The sequence below is a fragment of the Danio rerio genome, chromosome 3 (genome assembly GCF_049306965.1).
Source record: "Danio rerio strain Tuebingen ecotype United States chromosome 3, GRCz12tu, whole genome shotgun sequence".
In the NCBI taxonomy this organism is placed as follows: Eukaryota; Metazoa; Chordata; class Actinopteri; order Cypriniformes; family Danionidae; genus Danio; species Danio rerio.
This window is the reverse complement of record NC_133178.1, coordinates 9,989,235-10,008,161: the sequence shown is the minus strand read 5'-3', so window position 1 is coordinate 10,008,161 and position 18,927 is coordinate 9,989,235. Positions and strand designations below refer to the sequence as shown.

The following is an 18,927-nucleotide window of genomic DNA, read 5'->3' as shown; positions in this document are numbered from 1 at the left end:
TCTAATTACGCTCATGTGAGCATGTCTGTTTCTCCATATCCCGAGGTTCACATTACCGTGGATCTGGCCCGTATCCAGAGCGTAAGACTGATTCCTGCAAAGTGACCGAAGAGGGTCTGTATTGATCTCGTGGGCTTGTCTAAACACACACCGGTGACCTACTCAGAGCTGCAGCTTCTCCAAGATGGACATCCATCTTTCTCAAGCCTCCGAGGAGAACTGATCCCTCTACTGAGCCTGGTTTGCCCTAAATTATGTTCTTTACCTCCATCAATTGGTAGAATTTTGGTTTCTTGCTCCTATCGTCTCTGTCTTGCTTGGTGGAGCTACTCTTTAGTGGATTTTCTGTATATCCTTGATGCATTTAATTGTATTCACCTATTTTTTTTGTCAAATAAAATCAATAAATTGACTTTAATAGGATATTTTGTTTCTACTATAGATGTCAATGGCTGCTTTTTTCCTGCAACATTCTTCAAAATATCGCCAACAAATGGATAAAAATGTAGGACCACTCGAGTGTGAGTAAATGTCAGTTTTTACGTTAACTACCCCTTTAACAGCAGGTTCACGGTCAGATTGTTTATTTGTGTGGTTGTTCTTGTCCTCTTACCCAGTGTTGATCTCCAGCGTGGGCTGCAGGATCTGGGCTCTCTCCTCGGAGCTGCGGGCCAGCTGCTGTGTGCGCAGAAAGTGTCGAGCGGCTCCCATCTCCAGCACTGTGATCATGGCCGGGTGAGTGTCCAGACGAGGAGTCACCTACACAGACACAGTCAATGATGCTAAATAATCATAGATATAACGGAACATGTGGATTTTTGCTGACAGCAGATAAGACAAATTTTTAAACCACCAAGATCTTGGTTAATCTTCAGAACACAATTGAAGATGTTCTGGATGAAATCGAAGAGCTCCCTCATCCTCCATACAGAGAAATATTCCGTAAGCCAAATATTTAAACCACAAAGACTTTCGTTTATCTTCAGAACACAAATACAGATGTGTTGGATGATATTGGAGAGCTCCCTCATCCTCCATAGACAGAAATGGTCCATAAGCTAAATCATAGACAGAAATTATCCCTAAACCAAATTTTTAAACCATTTTGAACTACCATGGACTGCTTTGAAAATGTTTTTGTTTTCTTTTTCTAGACTTTGAAAAGTCTAAAAGTACTTTTAAAGTCTAGAAAAAAGAAACCAAAACATTGTCAAAGCAGTCCATGGGAGTTCAAAATGGTCTAAACATTTGACTTGTGGATTGTTTCTGTCTGAAATTTTAGTTGCGTTGTGGTGTTCACCTTGATGTTGGTGACTCTCTGAACGAGTGCGTTCCTCATCCAGGCCAGCAGATCTTCAGCCTGTTCACTGCTCAACCGCTCAGATGCTGCAGGGAAAAAAAAATCACAGGTCAGGATGTCACAATTCTTCTCTAACATTAAAGGTTTCGTTAAGTGCTTTGCAATGTGCTTTTTTGTTCAATGTTTGACTAAATCTCAGCTGAAACATGAAGGCAGGGTGGGACATAGGGTAGCTCCTCTCCTTTTTAAAAACCAGCCAATAGTGTTTTGTTTTGATCACGGCTCTGCCAGTGAGAGTGTTTGAGCTTGAACACATAAAACGAAGAAGCATCTTGAATGGGGCGGGGCATGTCAGACACTAGAGAGCATTTGATTGGTCAGAATATTTGAGAAGAAACTGAAGTATGAAGAGACGTCAAAAAAAAAGCAGAAGTGACAAACTGCAAGCTTGGGATGAATACACTGAGATCATATCATCTAAACCTAAATTTTGTCACACTAGAATATAGATATCTTTAAAACTAACATATTGTTAATAACATCTAAAAAATTGTATTTTGATTTCACAGGACCTTTAATATTATTTGCAAAATGGGGCAAAGTATCAAGAACATCACTTCAAACATATAGTGATCTAGAAAGCACGGTATAATGACTGCACCGTGACTGTTTACACTCGTGTTGTGTCTAACCTGGTTTGCTGTCCTGGAATTTCTCCTCTTTGTAGTGATCTACAACGATGTCCGTCTCAGCGGAGATCAGCTTCTTCCTGTCGAACTCTCGGAGGTGAAGAAGCGTGAGCTCGTCAAACTGCTCAAAGCAGAACAAGACCTGCAGAGACCAAAACAACAGGCACGTCTTATTTATTATCGTCTTTAGTAAACACTTCGCTCATCATCTCAGCTAACCGAAGATATGGATGTAATTTTATGTTATCATGACCTCAAACTAAACTTCAATCAGTAGGAAATCTGCTCTACAATTTTATAAAGTCCTTAATTGCAAATGTTAGCCAATTATCAATATAAATAAATAAATACTGAATTATTAAGAGTAAAAATAAATAAATATTGAATGATTAAAATAATAAATCAATAATAATTATTTTGAAAGTTGAAGGATATTAATTAATCATGTTGAGTTAATATAAAATAAAAAATAAAATATATTAATTAAGAACAGTGACTTCTGCGATTAATGGGATTAATTTGAAATTTTAAAATTAATTTATCAATATCCTAATTTACCTAACATTGCAGAAACAGACTTTAATTAAATATAAAGTAAAGGTTTTACTCTATTTCTCATTTTTAATGTTAACATATTTTGTATAGAGTTTAATGTGTTTTAGTATTATATGTAATGCTCATTTAAATAAGATTGAGATGCTTCACATGCCATTATTTACATCTAAATTTAGCCAAGATCACAAAAAAATCAGAGGAATGTTTTCATCAAGCTGTCATCAAGGACAATATGGCTTAATAAATCCCATCTTATTAGCATCTTCAGCATTCAGTTAGCTGCTGGCTAGTATATTTTGCCATTTTGTGATTAGCAGAAGCGCTAGCGCCCTCTTGTGTTCATCTCAAGGTTTTTTTTCTTCACTCCTATCAGGTGAAGTTTTTTTTCCCTCTCCGCTGTCGCCACTGCCTCGCATGGTTCAGGATTGGTAGAGCTACGCATCGATGAATTGGCTCTTCAGTGTTTGGACTCTCAGTAATGATTAAATCACACTGAACTGAGCTAAACTGAACTGAACTTAAACACTAAAAACTGAACTACACTGTTCCAGTTACTATGACCATTTATGTGAAGCTGCTTTGACACAATCTACATTGTAAAAGCGCTATACAAACAAAGCTGAATTGAATTGAATCTCATTAGCTACAGAAAGCCTTGTCAATAGAGAAGGCAACTCGTATTTTTTGAAAATGGAGTGATTTGAGTGAACGCTTTTAAACTATCAATTGTTCCAGCTAATTAAAAATTAATAGATTCTAGTTTTCATTAAAATGAGATAGTTAGTTTGTTAAAGGGACAGTTCACTTAAAACATTGAGTCGAGTTTCTTCTGTTAAAGACAAAAGAAGATATTCTGAATGTTGGGAACATGCATGCATCAACTTCAATAGTTTCCTACTATGAGAGTCAACTGAAACAGGTTTTCAGCTTTCTTTAAAATATCTTCTTTTGTGTTCAGCAGAAGGAAAAAAATAACTTAAAAGGTTTAGAATCACTTTAGGGTGAGTAAATAGTGAGTAAAGTTACATTTTGGGGTGAACTACTGCTTTAATACTGTCACCTCCATATCTAAAACTAAGTATTTCAAAATTGTATTTAATTATAAATTGATTCAAGCACACTGTTTCAATATGACATTTCAATTTTGATTGCTATTAAATGGACAGTTCACCCCAAAATGAAAATTCTGCCATTATTTACCCACCCTTCACTTGTTCAAAACCCAAGTTCCTTTCTTCTGTTGAATATAAAAGATATTTTGTTGACATCAAGTGATTTTTTTCCTACTATGGAAGTCGATTGGTCCCAGCAACTAGCATTCTCCAAATATTTTATGTTGAACATAAAAGCTGATATTTTGCTGCCACAAATTGACCACCATAGTATTTTTAAAACTACAGAATTCAGCATTCTACAAAATGTCTTCTGTTTAACAAAAAAAAGATATTTTGCTGGCACCAATTGACTTCCATAAGTATTGTTTTCCTGCTATGGAAGTTGAAGGCCCAATCCCAATTCTTTTTTTGTGCCCCTATCCCCTTCTCCTTGGCCCTTAAAACCGAGGGTTAAGGGGTAGGGCTTCAAAATTTAACCCTAAAAAATAGGACAGCACTACAGCCCCTGCACACGTCATCATATGTCATCCCGATCTCTTGCTTTATATGAGATCAGATGGCGACTGCTGTAGTGATTCCAGTTGTGTTATTTATTGGTGTTTATCTTCAGGAAATCCCTGAAGGCATATATTATGTTATCATAACAATCTAATGTGGCAAAAAGATCATAACTGTACTGCGCATTTACACAGCGGCCATAGTCATGTATGAAAACACACAAAAACAACATTAACATTATAGCAGACACAGTAAAAAGCCCATTCCTTCTCTGACAGGGTATTCAAGTGTCATTGAGTGTTGGAATGTTGTGGGAATGTTGTACAGGAGGTTTGATTAGGGATTATAGATCGCCACATTTAGCGGGTTTTATTTCATCGGTTTTCTTTTTTAAAGCATGACGGTCAAACATGAATGAATATATTAAAACATGTGTTTGTTTGTTGTAAAAATTCGTAATAATGACAAAAAAACAATTTGTGGATCTCCTTTCTTCCGTATGTAGCTATGATGCCGTTGTGGCTGGTGTATTCTGGAAAAGTTTCTTACCCCTTGGTTTCGAGTGTGGTCCTGAAAAATCTTCATTCAAACTAAAGAGAATTGGGACACCCCAACCCCTTGACGTGAACGTGCAAAATGAGGGGTAGGGTTAAAGGCTAAGGGGTAGAATTGGGATTGGGCCGAATTACCTTTGGTTGAACAGTTCACCCCAAAATGAAAATTCTACCATCATTTACTCACCCTTTACTTGTTCAAAAGAGTTTTTCTTCTGTTGAACACTCAACTCAACTCTCAACTCACTTTATTTCTATAGCACTTTCACAAATCACAATGGATTACCAAAGTGCTGTACATAAAATCAAATAAAAAAAGCATGTAAAATACACATAAAACCAAAATACATAAACTCATATCACATGATTAAAAGCTAAAGAAAATAAGTGTGTTTTCAGTGACCTCTGAAACGACTCAAAAGTTTGAGCTGTTCTTACAGAGAGTGGGAGATCGTTCCAGAGTCTTGGAGCTGCTACTCCAAGTCTCTGGAGCTGCTACTTGGAGCTGCCACTACACAAAGGAAGATATTTTTCTGGCACCAATTGACCTCCATAGTAATTTTTCCTACTATGCAATTCAGATTTCAACAAAATATCTTACAAAATATTATATTTTGCGGGCACCAGTTGACTTTCATAGTACTTTTCACAATTATGGAAGTCGATGAGAACAACAGCAACCAGCATTCTACAGCGTTTAATGCGGAGTCCCTCCGTTAGTGGCAAGACCACTTAATGCCAACAGTCGGTCGGTGAGTAAACAAATATAATGAACAGAAAATACATAGGTTTGTGCGTATAGACATATAATGTACTGCTGTGCAGTAACGTATTGTTTGTTTGTTTCAGTTGTCTTCATTTTAATGGTTTCGTGATGATGCGATGGTGTGCTTTAGTTTCAGTTTCAGTTTCCTTTATTTATGTCATTCAAATCATCACAATAGAATTGTAATGCAGAACGAAATTACGTTGCAACAGACCCAACAAGAACATAAAAAACATCACTATAAAAACACTATAAAATCCTAACATGATAAATAAGCTTTTATAATTCCATAAAATATAAAAAATATAATTATATAAGATATAACCCATTTTTTTTAAATCTCTGAAGAGAATAACTTAATACTTAAATACCTATTTCACCATTTGTTGTAATATTAACAATTTATGCTAGTTTAACAAATTTATTTATTATTTAACACTAGCTTTCAACAATGCTTAAGAAATGGTATTATTTAAAAGTGTTATAATGACAGGATAAAAACTATCTCGAAACCGCACTGATTTGCTCCTCAGACTTCTGTAACGCCTGCCTGATGGCATTGGTGAGAGCAGGCTATGACCAGGGTGGGTTGGATCCCCTAAAATGTTATTTGCCCTAGACAGACAACGGCGTTGGTAAAGTTCCTCGATAGATGTCATTTTGACTCCAACAGACCTTTCAGCTGACTTTATGATCCTCTTAATGGTGTTCAGGGTTTATCTGCCTGATTCCCGCAGAAGTGGGCGGGTTGTGTGATGTTTGATTCGGGGGATGTTCTGAGGGCGGGGTTTGCGTGATGTGCTGCAAGCTACTAGCCTGACAGTGGAAACGCGACATGATTTCGGCCTCACTGATCAACCTCCCGGGCGATTGGCCCGGCACGATAAAATCCCTGGCATGCACTGGCCTGACAGTGGAAATGCGGCTATTACCTTTGATAGTTCCAAAGTTTAAAATCACAATAAATGATGAAACAATTTTTTATTTTCGGGTGAGCTCTCTCTTTAAATGCAACCATTTGTTGAGTTAGCTAACTCTCTTACCTCCATATCTTTCTGTTTCATGGCCTCGAAGTACGGCGAGTGTTCGGCCAGGTGTCGATTCGGCGCACACAGGTAATAAATGTTCCTGGTTCCTGCCTTCATGCGGGAGGAATACTCCATCAGGCTGGTCTGCTGTCCCGCAGGTAGAGCTGATGACTCGAAGCGCAGCAGTTTAGCAATGTCCTCCTGACATCACAATAAAGCAGGACATTAACAAACGAGAAACATCCAGATTATGAAGAGTAAATGAAGCGTCTGGCACCTTGACGCTCTGCTCGGCTGTGGTCACGATGCCCTCGCGCATGAACAGCCCGTAGTCCTCGAAGAAGCGAGCGTATTTCTCCGGGTCCTTCTTACTCTGGTCCAACAGGAATCGAATGACACGCTGCTGTAAAACATCCCGCAGTTTCCTGACAAAAAAAGAAAAGAAAAGAAAAAGAGTTAGAATTATTATTATTATATATAGTTATAGTTATATATTTTATATAGTTGAATCAGAATTATTAGCCCCCCGGTTTTTCCCCCTCCAATTTCTGTTTAACGGAGAGCAGATTTTTTTTCAACACATTTCTAATCATAATAGTTTTAATAATTAATTTCTAATAACTGATTTAATTTATCTTTGCCATGATGACAGTGAATAATATTGGACTAGATATTTTTCAAGACACTTCTATGCAGCTTAAAGGGTCACGAAACACCAAAACACATTTTTTGAGCTGTTGACAGTCGTATATGTGTCCCACACTGCTAAAAACACTATTAGGACACCTATATTTCACTAAAAAGAAAATTGGTTGTTTTTGCGTTTTTCAAGCAAATTCGTACTTCCTGTTTGAAACGAATTTTTGAAGCTGCGTCACGGTCATGACATAATAGCGTGTATTCCAGCATGCAGACTGGACGTCTGTGCCAGAGTGAGTCTTATTACGTCTTACAGTGTGTTGCATTAATGCATGAGTAAGGCTTGGTTCAAACCAATCAGCGCGCTCTATTGTGCAACTTCATTAATATTCATTAGTGTCACCGTGTTTACACCACAGAGACGCCACGTTGTGTTGCCAAAAAAAGCATGAAGTGTTGCTTTTATAGTTTGCTTCCATTAAGTTTCGTTTTCATTTTCTCTCTGTGAGAGCTCAGCTGGATCACGTGTGGATTAACAGTGTACGCGACGCTCGACAACAATAACTTACGTGTCTAAGGAGGAACATTGTTTACCTGAGAGCTGTTCTCATCTGCAAACGCTGAAATCCGGATTCGCTTTTAACGTTAGTCTCCTCTTCATAAAGACGCGGCTCTAGTTGCTGGTGATTGTCCTGTCTCTACAGATTTGGTAAGTGAGCGACCTGCTGAGTTTTTTTCTCTCTCATTCACCTTGCGGTATCAAACATTGCATGAAAAATACACGCTTAGAGCAGTTCCTCAAATCAAATATCGCGTTTGTCGCGAGGGGCATGAATGAACTCCCTGAATGAAAGAGCCAAACTGCAGTTAAAGTCCAACATTTAATAATTTGGCAAATAATTCGACTACAGATGTCCATGTAGGTTAAACACCATTACTTTCTCATGTGTGTGTATTTTGACTGAAACTCGCGCGTGCCCAAATGGACACTCCCACACCCTCCCACTTTAGTTCCTCCGACACTCCCCCCTAAACAGAGCTGGACACGCCCACTTTTCTGACTTTTTCCAAAGTAGAGGCGTGAAAACACCCTGCTGAAACGAGGGGGTTTCATGGCCCTTTAAAGTGACATTTAAAGGCTTAACTAGGTTAACTAGGCAGGTTAGGGTAACTAGGCAAGTTAGTGTATAATGACTTAATGTACAATGTAAATGTGTTTCAGGTTGGATTGTGCAGTACCTGATCAGGGCGCTTTCCTGTAGCAGCTCTCTGCTGAGGTTTAGAGGAATATCCTCACTGTCCACAACACCTACAAATACAGCCACATTCATTTATTTTAAAACATAACAGTTTACAATAAGGTTTCATTAGTTAATATATTTACTAACATGAACAAAGTATTAACAATACCTGTAGACCACAGGTGTCAAACTCAGTTCCAAAAGGGCCGCAGCTCTGCACAGTTTAGTTCCAACCCTAATTAAACACACCTGATCAAACTAATTGAGTCCTTCAGGCTTGTTTGAAACCTACAGGTAAGTGTGTTGGAGCAGGGTTGGAACTAAACTGTGCAGGGCTTCGGCCCTCCAGGAATTGAGTTTGACACCCCTGCTGTAGAGTATTCATTAATCATAGTTCAATCAATGCATTATTAACATCCAAATTTATGCTTGTTAATAGGTCTGTGCGATTAATCGGAATCAAATCGCAATTTGAAACGTTGCAATTAGCAAGAGGCTGTGATGTGAGTTCAGAGCAAATCAGTGACTGCCGTCTTTGTCTGACAGCCTATCTAATTGAGTGAGCACACTTTTGTTCTACCCAATCAGAATTGCGCAACCAAACTGCAAAACGCCCACAATAAATAAAAAAAAAACAATACAGGAAAGCACAGACAAGTAGGATAATGGTGTCTGCTGCTTCAGAAGCATTAACAGACAAATTATTATAAAAGAGAAACAAGACATCGGTAATATGGGAATATTTAGATTTAACGTCAAAAGCTGTTGCAGAATTGTTGCCGAGGCTTACAGATTATTGAGCTGAAGCTTGACTACAAAATTAAATCGCAAATCAAATTGCAATATCTGTCAAAAAAAAAGGCAATTAGATATTTTCCCCAAATTGCACAGCCCTACTTGTTAACATCAGTTAATGCACTGAGAGTTAACATGAACTAACAATCAACTGTATTCTCATTAACTAACATGAGCAACTACTGTAATGAATGTACTGTTCATTGTTTGTTCATGTTAGTAAATGCATTAATAGTAGTAACTAACACAACCTTATTGTAAAGTGTTAGCCATTACAGTAATAATTGAGTATTGACTGATACGATTTCTAACATGCGTTTGAAACGGTTTGATTCTCTGACCTCGTAGGAAGCGCAGCCACTTGGGCAAGATGTCTGTGGCTTTGGTTTGGATCAGGATTTTTCTGCTGTACAGAGCCACACTGGAGCCCATCTCACGACTCACATCGAACATGGACGGCTTCTGCTCACACACACACACACACACATTTACGGTAAGACATCCACACATTCAGATGGACAGCTAAAGTCAGAATTATTAGCCCTCCTGAATTATTAGCCCCCCTGTATATTTATTGCCCAACTTCTGTTTAAAGGAGGGAAGATTTCAACACATTTCTAAACATAATAGTTTTAATAACTTATTTCTAATAACTGATTTGTTTTATTGGTCATGAAGACATCATTTCTATTTGAGTGGGTTCATAGTAGATAACAGTAATGTATTGCACTAATAAGAAGTTGCTGTAATGTGTATTTACTTTAATGTGTGTTGGTTATTCACTCACCATTTCTGGCACGTAGAAGATACTGCGGATGTTGAGCGGAGCGTCTGCGCGGTAGTGGAGTGTGTATCGCGGTTTATCGTAGGCTTGAGCCACATATCGATAAAACTCCTCGTGCTGCCACTCGCTGATGTCTTTGGGCTCCATCATCCAGAGTGCCTGAAGAAGAAGAGAAGGAAAACAGGTCAGTTTGTTTGTTTGTGTTTAATTCAATGCAGCTTCTAAGGTTATTTTCATGGTGAGGAAAAGTATACTGCAGATATATACAGTTGAAGTCAAAACTATTCACACTCCTGTGATGTGTTTATTTGTATTGTATTATTGTTTACCAAATGATGCTAAACAGAGTCAGGAAATTTTCACAGTATTTCTTATCATATTTTTTTCTTCTGGAGAAAGTCTTGTTTTATTTTGGCTAGATTAAAAGCAGTTTTTAATTTTTGAAAAACATTTTAAGGTCAAGTTTATTAGCCTCTTTAAGCTATATTTTTTCGATAGTCTACAGAACAAACCATCAATTTACAATAACTTTACCCTAACCTGCCTTAGTAACCTTATTAAGCATTTGAATGTCACTTTATGCTGAATACTAGTGTCTTAAAGAATATCTAGTCAAATATTAAATAGGCAAAGATAATTAAATCAGTAATTAGAAATGAGTTATTAAAACTACTATGTTTAGAAATGTGTTGAAAAATTCTTGAGGGGGGGTCATATATAGTAGCCCGTTTCCACTGAGTGGTTCGGTTTGGTACGCTTTTATGGCCGTTTCCACTGTCAAAAAGCATACCGAACCAAACCATACCGTACCAGGCCCGGATTGGCTAATCGGGAGGACCGGGAGAATTCCCGGTGCGCCGGTCCGTTTTTTGGCCGCTAGGGCCGGTGTCCCTAGCTCCAGAATCTGTTGCTCTAAGCAGTCACACTTTTTAAATTAATTTATTTATTTACTTGACCACAGTCTTCTTATTCATTAATTTAATACAGCTCTCTGCTCTTTTCATATATAACCAGCCTGCAGGTTCATAATGTTATAAGTCACTTCTCATACAACCGTTGTGGCCCAGTGGTTAGCACGTTAGATTACAACGTTGCCGACCCGGGTTTGATCCTCGCCTGAGTAAATTATTATTTTCATTTTTACTGTTGAGACATATAATACTGTTTGGGTTGTCAAACATTTAAATTTCTAAAGCAGCTGTTTTCTCAAAAAAAGACGTGATAGTGTAATTAGAAACTGAATTGGAAATGACCTTATTTTAATATAGTCAGTCGTGAACTGAGGTGTGCCTGTCTGAGGCTTGAAACTCCAGGGCTGAAAAGGAGTCCCACTCCGGCCCTGTACCGCACCACTTTTTCGGGACCCTTTCGAAAGGGTCTCAAACACAAGAAAAGGTACCAAAAGGCGGAGCTAGACGCGCAGCTGAACGCTATTGGTTTACAGAAGAGATACGCCATTCACTTACAACAAGCCAGAATGTAAACAAAGGACCCGCCATGTTTGAAATACACAGCGAGAGATTACAGCGGAATTATATATTCATATATCATCATCCTGATGAACAGCCACACAGCCATGGAGTAGAGCAGAATCTACCCTGTGCCTCGCAGTTTTTTTTACGAGCCAGTCTGACGCGCGAGCAGTTTCGCTTTCTTCCTTGCGCTCGCCGCGTCTATATCTGAAATAACAAACTTCTTGAGCTGATAATAATAACACGCGCTTGATTTTTGACGTGCTTTGGAAACCCGATCCTGTGAGAAGCTGACAAACGCGAGAATGACATATTCAGAAAGAAAAAGGACAAACGCGAAAGTGGAGCGCAGAAAAACGGAGCACGTTATTTCTTCAGCAAACGTGAACAAACTGCCTTGTTTTAATTATTATCATCACCTTTTGGACTAATATGAACTGAAAATGATGGAATGACTCTCTAACAGAGGCTACATGACATGTGCTGCTGAAGATTACAGACACAGATGAGAGGTTTTCACTGACTGTAGGCTATACTTTGAGTTGTTTTGAACCTAATTAAGGACGAAATGTTTGCTGTGTGTAGTTTTTCTGTAGTTGGTAACATATCTGAGACTGTAAGGGTCTGTATGTGTTCATATATGTTAATTTATTTATTTATTTAATATAATTATAGACATTACAGTAGGCTATTTTGCACTGTTATTGATCTGCAGTTATAATCAACTCCTGTTAATAGAAAAGTTAGTAATAAACATTTATACAGAAGTATTTATGTGTGTAAAGCATCTGTTTTGTGAGAAGTGCTTTTCATATGATATATGAACGACCTGTGCAGCTTTACTGTAGACATTTCCTCGAGCGACAATCATGCGACTGAAACTTTCTGTCTTACACCACGCCCACCAAAAGGGTACCCTCTATAGTGGAAACGCAAGCCTGATAAAGGTGACCCGTACCGTACCGTACTGTACCAGTCAGTGGAAAAGAGCCATAGGAGGACTAATAATTATGACTTCAACTGTATATTAAACCAATTCAAAATATACTCCTATGTTTTCAGCAGGACAAAGACCTTTATACAGGGTCGGATCAACATAAGAGCGAGTAACATGATGGCAGAATTGTATTTTGTGTGTGAACTATCCCTTTATTTACATGCTTAATAACAGACTTCATGTACCTGCAGGGTGTTGAGCCTCCGTCCATTCAGGAAGATGGGGAAACTCACAAAGTTGCTGTACTTGGTCACCACCTCTGCAAAACACACCGGATTAATGAGATTTAGTTTTTCTTCATGATTTATGTAACAGTGTGTATATTGGACGAAAGCACACCTTTAACTCTGTCCTCTGATGAAAACTCTTTGCAGTCGTCTTTAAGGTGGAGCACAATCTTGGTTCCCTGTCGAACACCTGAAGCTTCAGCGACCTCAAACACTCCAGAGCTGCAGACACACACACACACACAACGGTAAAAACTATATTATAACTATACAAATACTATATGTTGTACTATAACTGATAGTATGATACACTTTGTGGATGCTAGTGCTTTGGGTGCAGGTGCTGTTCTTCTTCTTCAGATGGGTGCTGATGGTTTGAACCATTAAATCAATTTCTTTTCTCGAGTAAATACAGCACTAAAGAAAAGGACGCTCTCGCTTTAATACTTGCTTTGCAACATTTTGAAGGCTATGTTGGGTCCAGTTCCAAACCTATTACAGTGTATACTGATCACAATTCCCTTGTGTTTTTGCTCCAGATGTCAAATGCAAACCACCACCTTATGCGTTGGTCTCTAATTTCTCAGAGTTATAATTGGTGATATGTCATAAGAGAGGTTTAGATGATGTAATCTCGTGTGTGAATTAATAAAACAATGATGTTTTATTTTTCAAGTGTGGGGATGTTATGATATTTAGTTGATGTGTGCAGATCTATGCTGCCCTCTTGTGTTCTCTCTGTGTGTTTACACTTTTGTTTGAAGGAAGGCAGTTGCTAGAGGAAATTTGATAATGGATTTGATTGGTTCTCATATCAGCCAACCCTGAATAAAAGGACTTGTTTTACGCATTTAGCTTTGTGGGCCCTTGTGTTCCTCCAGTGTATTTCTCCATTTTGCCTACCATTGAGCACTTTGCCACAGAGAGATTGCAATATGTTTGGTATGTATAGACACGTTTAAGAGTGTGATAAATGTGATTTTGATTTTTCTTCTGTCGTTTCTTGTTTTAACTTTTAAGTTTATTCTTGCTCATTTGTTTCTACCCATCATGTTAAGAATTGTGGTCAACACTATTGTAAAACACAGTTGTGAATAATTGTGGGAAGAGAAGTAGAGGGATTGACACCACATTGTTTTTTTGTACGTTTGTTATTGTCTTGGGAGTTGGACAAGTAATTGCTGTATTTTACTTATTATTTTTAATTTCTTTTGGCAAGATAGTCGGTTAAAAAAATGTTTTTTGTTAGTTATTTTTGGCCTGGTCTTCCCCTGAAGATATATTCTTATCTCAAGTAATAAACAAAGCTTGATTAATTCCAATTTCTTTTCTGGTATTGGCTCTCTTTTTTCAACCTTTTAGAACACACGCCCTCCCAAGTGTGACACCAAGTTCTTTCCATTTCGAGTGTGTTATTAAATTCCTTAACACTCTCACCAGTCCTTCCTCCTTATTTGCCTCTAATACCACAGTTTGTCGCGGGGGCATGAATGAAATGTTCATGAGTGAATGTGAAACTGCTGAACTGCAGTTAGGGTCACACAAAATTACAGGAAACTCTTACATGAAAGCACTTCAGGTAAACACCTTAATCATATTATTGTCTATTAAGGGAAATACATAGATTACAGATGTCCATGTAAGCATAGACAGTAGTGTTTTTGAAATAAGTGAAAGATCCAGAAGGGCATCCTGCTGATTTGCTTCAGAAGGGCATTTTTTGTCAGACGGCTCACCGGTTTGACTTTCATTCACCGTCATTCATTTTAAAAATCACCCACTCCATTTTATTTGTACATGTTTTACTCCATTTTTACATGTTTCACACACTGAGGAAGGCTTTGTGCCGAAACGTCTGTTTGTCTGTTGTCACCCGTAAAATATAAGAAATGGTAAAAATAAAAACAGTATGAAGCAATTGAGTGCGAATCATTACCTTCCTTTGAATACATGTTTTACTAAAACGCATAAACTCTACAGGTGCCTGATAGTTAGATATGGAGCTAACATTAATCAGATTCACTTTAGTGAACACATTAAAAATCTACAAAGTGCACGTCTGGCGCCCCACAAGTTTGAAAACCCCTGCTCTAGATGGTCAAAACACTATAGATATTTACTTTAAATTAGGATAGTATTTTTTCATGTATACAGCATACTGTAGTGTTGACTAGTGAACTAATAAAGTGTATAACAGTATATTTTAGTTTTTACTACAGTAAACTGTGGTGAATTGTAGTATAATACACCCTAAAGTTGAAGAAAACTACAGTATTAGGTCATTTTTTATATTATTATAGTTGTAGTGTGACCATAGCAACTATGGAATCACCACAACAGATTAAAGTTCTCGTAAAGTGCTTTGAAATGTGCAGTTTTATTTAATGTTTGACGCAATCTCAACCGAAACACGAAGAGAGGGGGGTCATAGTGTAGCTCCTCCCTTTTTTATAAAACAGCCAGTAGCGTTTTGTTTTTCATCATGGCTCAGCCAGTGAGAGCGATTGAGCTCAAGTGGATCAAATGAAAAGCGTCTTGAAGGGGGTGGGGCATGTTAGACACTAGAGAGCATTTGATTGGTCAAGATTTGATGAGAAACTGAAGAATGACATGAATAAAACCCTTGATCTGTTTAGGTGGAAGTGACAAACAGAAAGTTTTACATGTTTATATCAGTTTTATATCTTGAATGAATTGTGTCACTGTTTTGGTGCACACTAGCTTATAGACTATAAGCTATATGCTTTTAAAAAGACTATAAAAGTTTTGAAACACAGGTTTGTAGATGTTTTGAATAGTTGTCAGTGTAATTCATGTTAACTTTAAATTGTTTTTGGTTTGTTGTCTGTTGGATTTATGTGACTTGTGTACTGCCTAATCTTGGCCAGGACGCTCTTGTATAAGAGATTTTTTTATCTCAATGTGTCTTTCCCGGTAAAATAAAGGTTCTAATAATAATAATAAATAATAATAGACATCTTAAAAACTAACAATACCGATACTAACATCTATTAAAACATTTTTATTTCATGGGACCTTTAGTTCAAGCATTTCTCTATAATATGATTAAAAAACGCTACAGTATTTATTATAAATAACTACAGTACTTTTTTCATTTGTTGCTCACCCGTCTGAGGACCACTTGTATCCAGGAGCATCTGCTTCTGCCGACTGAGAATAAACCTCCACCTTATCGGCCACCATGAAGGCGGAGTAAAAGCCCACACCAAACTGACCAATGATGGAGCTGCTGGCCTCCGCTTGATTCTGCAGAGCGTCCAGAAAAGCCTGAAAGAGGAATAAAGAGAGGAGGATGACAATACATCCACTGAGAGAATGAGGCGAGCAGAGTCTGCAGGAGTTCAGTCAGACGAACCTTTGATCCAGATCGAGCAATCGTGCCCAGGTTAGAAACCAGATCCTCTTTGTTCATCCCAACACCAGTGTCCTGCAGGTCACACATGAGAAATACTGGTCAATAGAAGCTACATGGCGTTGAAAGTGCATTGAAATACTCCAGTTAGGCTGTAAACATGACAAATAGGAGATCAATTCTCGAGAGCCAAAAATTACTGTGATCAATTAAATGAATGCAATGTTGCGATTAATACCACAGATGAAAATACATTAGAAAAAGCATTAGGTCTGCTCAGAGCATTACAGATGTATTTTTTGTGTTGCTGTGCACAGTATCTGACTTGACAATAAATCATTTATATTTAGGCATTTAGATGAATTGCTGAAGTAATTTGTTGCTTTAAGTTTTGATTCAAGCACTGCAAAAAAGCACCAAAATGTCAGCACTGATGCTTTAACTTGGTTATAAAATACATGGAAAATGGCAACATATAGTACAAGACAAATTTGACAAACTATATGTAAAGAAAAAAATTATTATTACAAGTCTTTAGAAATTAATCAACATTATCAGTCCTTATACTAATTAAATACTATTAAAATAAAAGACTGGATACCATGTTTAAAGGATCAAGAAACCCTCGGGTACTTTAAAGATGTTGACAGATTTGTGTGTGTTGAGCATCAGTTAAGACATTAGCCCCTTTCACACATACAGACCTTTCCGGAAAATTACCGGCAATTTCCCGGAAAGGTTGTATGTGTGAACAGGTCCTTTTTGAAAATACCGGTAAATTCGTTCTGGCTATTTTCCGGAAAGAGAAGTTGTAACATTACCGGCAATTTGCCGGAATGCTGCGCTGTGTGAACGCAGAAGGAAGATTTCCGGAATAAGCGCGTGCACGTCTAGAACGTGCTGACGTGAGACGTCTGCTTTAGCCAATCACAACAGTCAGACGCATTTACGTCCGCGCGGTTTGTGAGAATAAAAGCCTTTGAATATTTTTCCAGACACATTTAGCTGCTAGAAGTTAGTCAGATAACGTTTATATGTTCTTCTTAATGCCAACTGTGTAAATAATCATCGATAAGATGCTTATGATAAGCCGTTGTTTGTTTACCTTCAAGCTTTGCGTGTGCCCGTGAAACAGCCTGTGAGCGCCAGCACACACACGCATATCATGAACATCTCGACATGCGAATATGATCCTGTGAAAGTTGTTTACAATATTGATCATCAAAAGAGTTTGTAATTTAGTCAAATGTTTACAAACACAAGCGCAGCCGTTTAAAGCTCATTTGTGGTGAATGATGTCAGAATTTACCGGTATTTTGGAATGGATGTGTGAATGCTCTTTTCCGGAAAAATTCCGTAACGTCCTCGCCTGTGTGAACAGCACTTTTTTGAATATACCGGTAAAGTCGTTCCGTAAATTTTCCGGATATTTACCGGTATCACTGTGTGAAAGGGGCTATTGTTAGCACCAGTCAGCTGTAATTGTGGGGAAAACTGGATAATTTTGAGCTTTTGTCCGCTAATTTCAGCTTCCGGGTTTAAAATGAATCGGCGACGTAGCACAAAACTGCAAGTGCAAAGTTATCATTTATAGCAGAGTTTTCTTATCCTATGAGAAGAGCCGTCTTCTTAATTATTCGTGATTGCGTGTGCTTCCCGAAGGTAAGGCAGACCTGCCAGTGCAAAGCTGTGAGACCGTATGTTGATGACATGGTGAGACTGCGTCCACGGACCCACAGCACAGAGTATTTAGCTGTTCATGAAGGGTCGTATTTGTTTGTTTCCATGATCCACAGGGTTTGTTGCATGTTTTCCCCACAGTCCTGTCAGTGCAGATCCAGCAAAACTGTTTGTGTGCAGCAAGCATTTTTGTCGGGAGAGCAGTACGAGTATGGCGGAGAATGGCGGACTTTGTCCTTTATCAGTGGAGTTCGTTCACATTTAGACACATGTGCTGTGTTCGCCTAAATCTTCCAGATTACCAGCAGGGCTAACGGTTAAAATAGGCAGGGAAAAATACCTGCTGCACGGAGTCTGCATTCAGACCAGAGTATTGATGGAGAAGTCCTCATTTATAGTGTTTATATGAACACAATTATCTTTATAATGTTTGTTATTGTGTGTTAGTTGTGGTTGTCTGTATATGAAAATGAATAACAAATGTAGCAGGGCATTAAATTAGTTTATTTCTTTGCATTTTAGCTTTGTAAACTATAAAATCATGCGTCTCCTCACGGTTTGTGTCTCATTTTGTGAGCTGACTGACAACAGTTGTTCGCTCCCCCAGCCCCTTCCTTCTCCCCTGCTCTGCTGGCCACGCCCACTCCTGCCTCTGATCGTGGAGCTCCACGCCCATTATGATGCAGTTTTTTTTTGTTTTATTTTTGAGGTAGACCTGAACCAAAAGTGGAGGGTGTCATGGCCCTTTAAGTAAATTTTGCAGTTTCGAGAGGTTTTGTATCTTATTCTTTCCAAATGTAAACAGAAAGTCCCATAGTAGCCAGTCAGAAAAGAGAGGCATAACAATTTTCTTACAAAAACAAAGTATGACTTTCTTGGCTAAAATCAAGGCAAGCTGGACAGGTAACATTTGAGTAGAGGTCCCGAAAAAATGCTAAAATTGGGTGTAAAACACTTTTTTTTTAAAGGTTATGAAGTTTTTAAAAATGCATATTGTCCCTAAAAAACATTTATAAATCCTTTTTTTAATAGTTATTGTTTATTTTTCTTCTTAACCATTGGATCTATATTGGAGTTAATTTTATAAGATGTTTGTTTTTACCCACAGAGGGCTGCAATGGAGCGTTAGGAGGTTAATGGAAATGTTTGGAGATAATGCTTAACCCTTTAAGGTGCACTACTTGAAAAAAAAAAAAATGTTTGGCCCACACTTG

The 18,927-nt window shown here is 38.0% G+C and overlaps 1 protein-coding gene across 2 annotated transcripts in view; it reads right to left on the bottom strand.

The window, feature by feature from the left end:
• The window catches only part of trap1 (TNF receptor-associated protein 1), a 56,554-nt gene that overhangs the window by 9,413 nt on the left and 28,214 nt on the right, over window positions 1–18,927 (bottom strand). The window contains 12 exon segments of one of the 2 annotated variants that reach the window (NM_001113625.1): window positions 614–759; window positions 1,301–1,386; window positions 1,993–2,131; window positions 6,521–6,706; window positions 6,783–6,930; window positions 8,384–8,453; window positions 9,522–9,642; window positions 9,968–10,123; window positions 12,619–12,692; window positions 12,773–12,882; window positions 15,788–15,948; window positions 16,037–16,108. In NM_001113625.1, coding sequence (NP_001107097.1) covers window positions 614–759; window positions 1,301–1,386; window positions 1,993–2,131; window positions 6,521–6,706; window positions 6,783–6,930; window positions 8,384–8,453; window positions 9,522–9,642; window positions 9,968–10,123; window positions 12,619–12,692; window positions 12,773–12,882; window positions 15,788–15,948; window positions 16,037–16,108 — 1,469 coding nt within the window. 2 annotated transcript variants of the gene reach the window in all.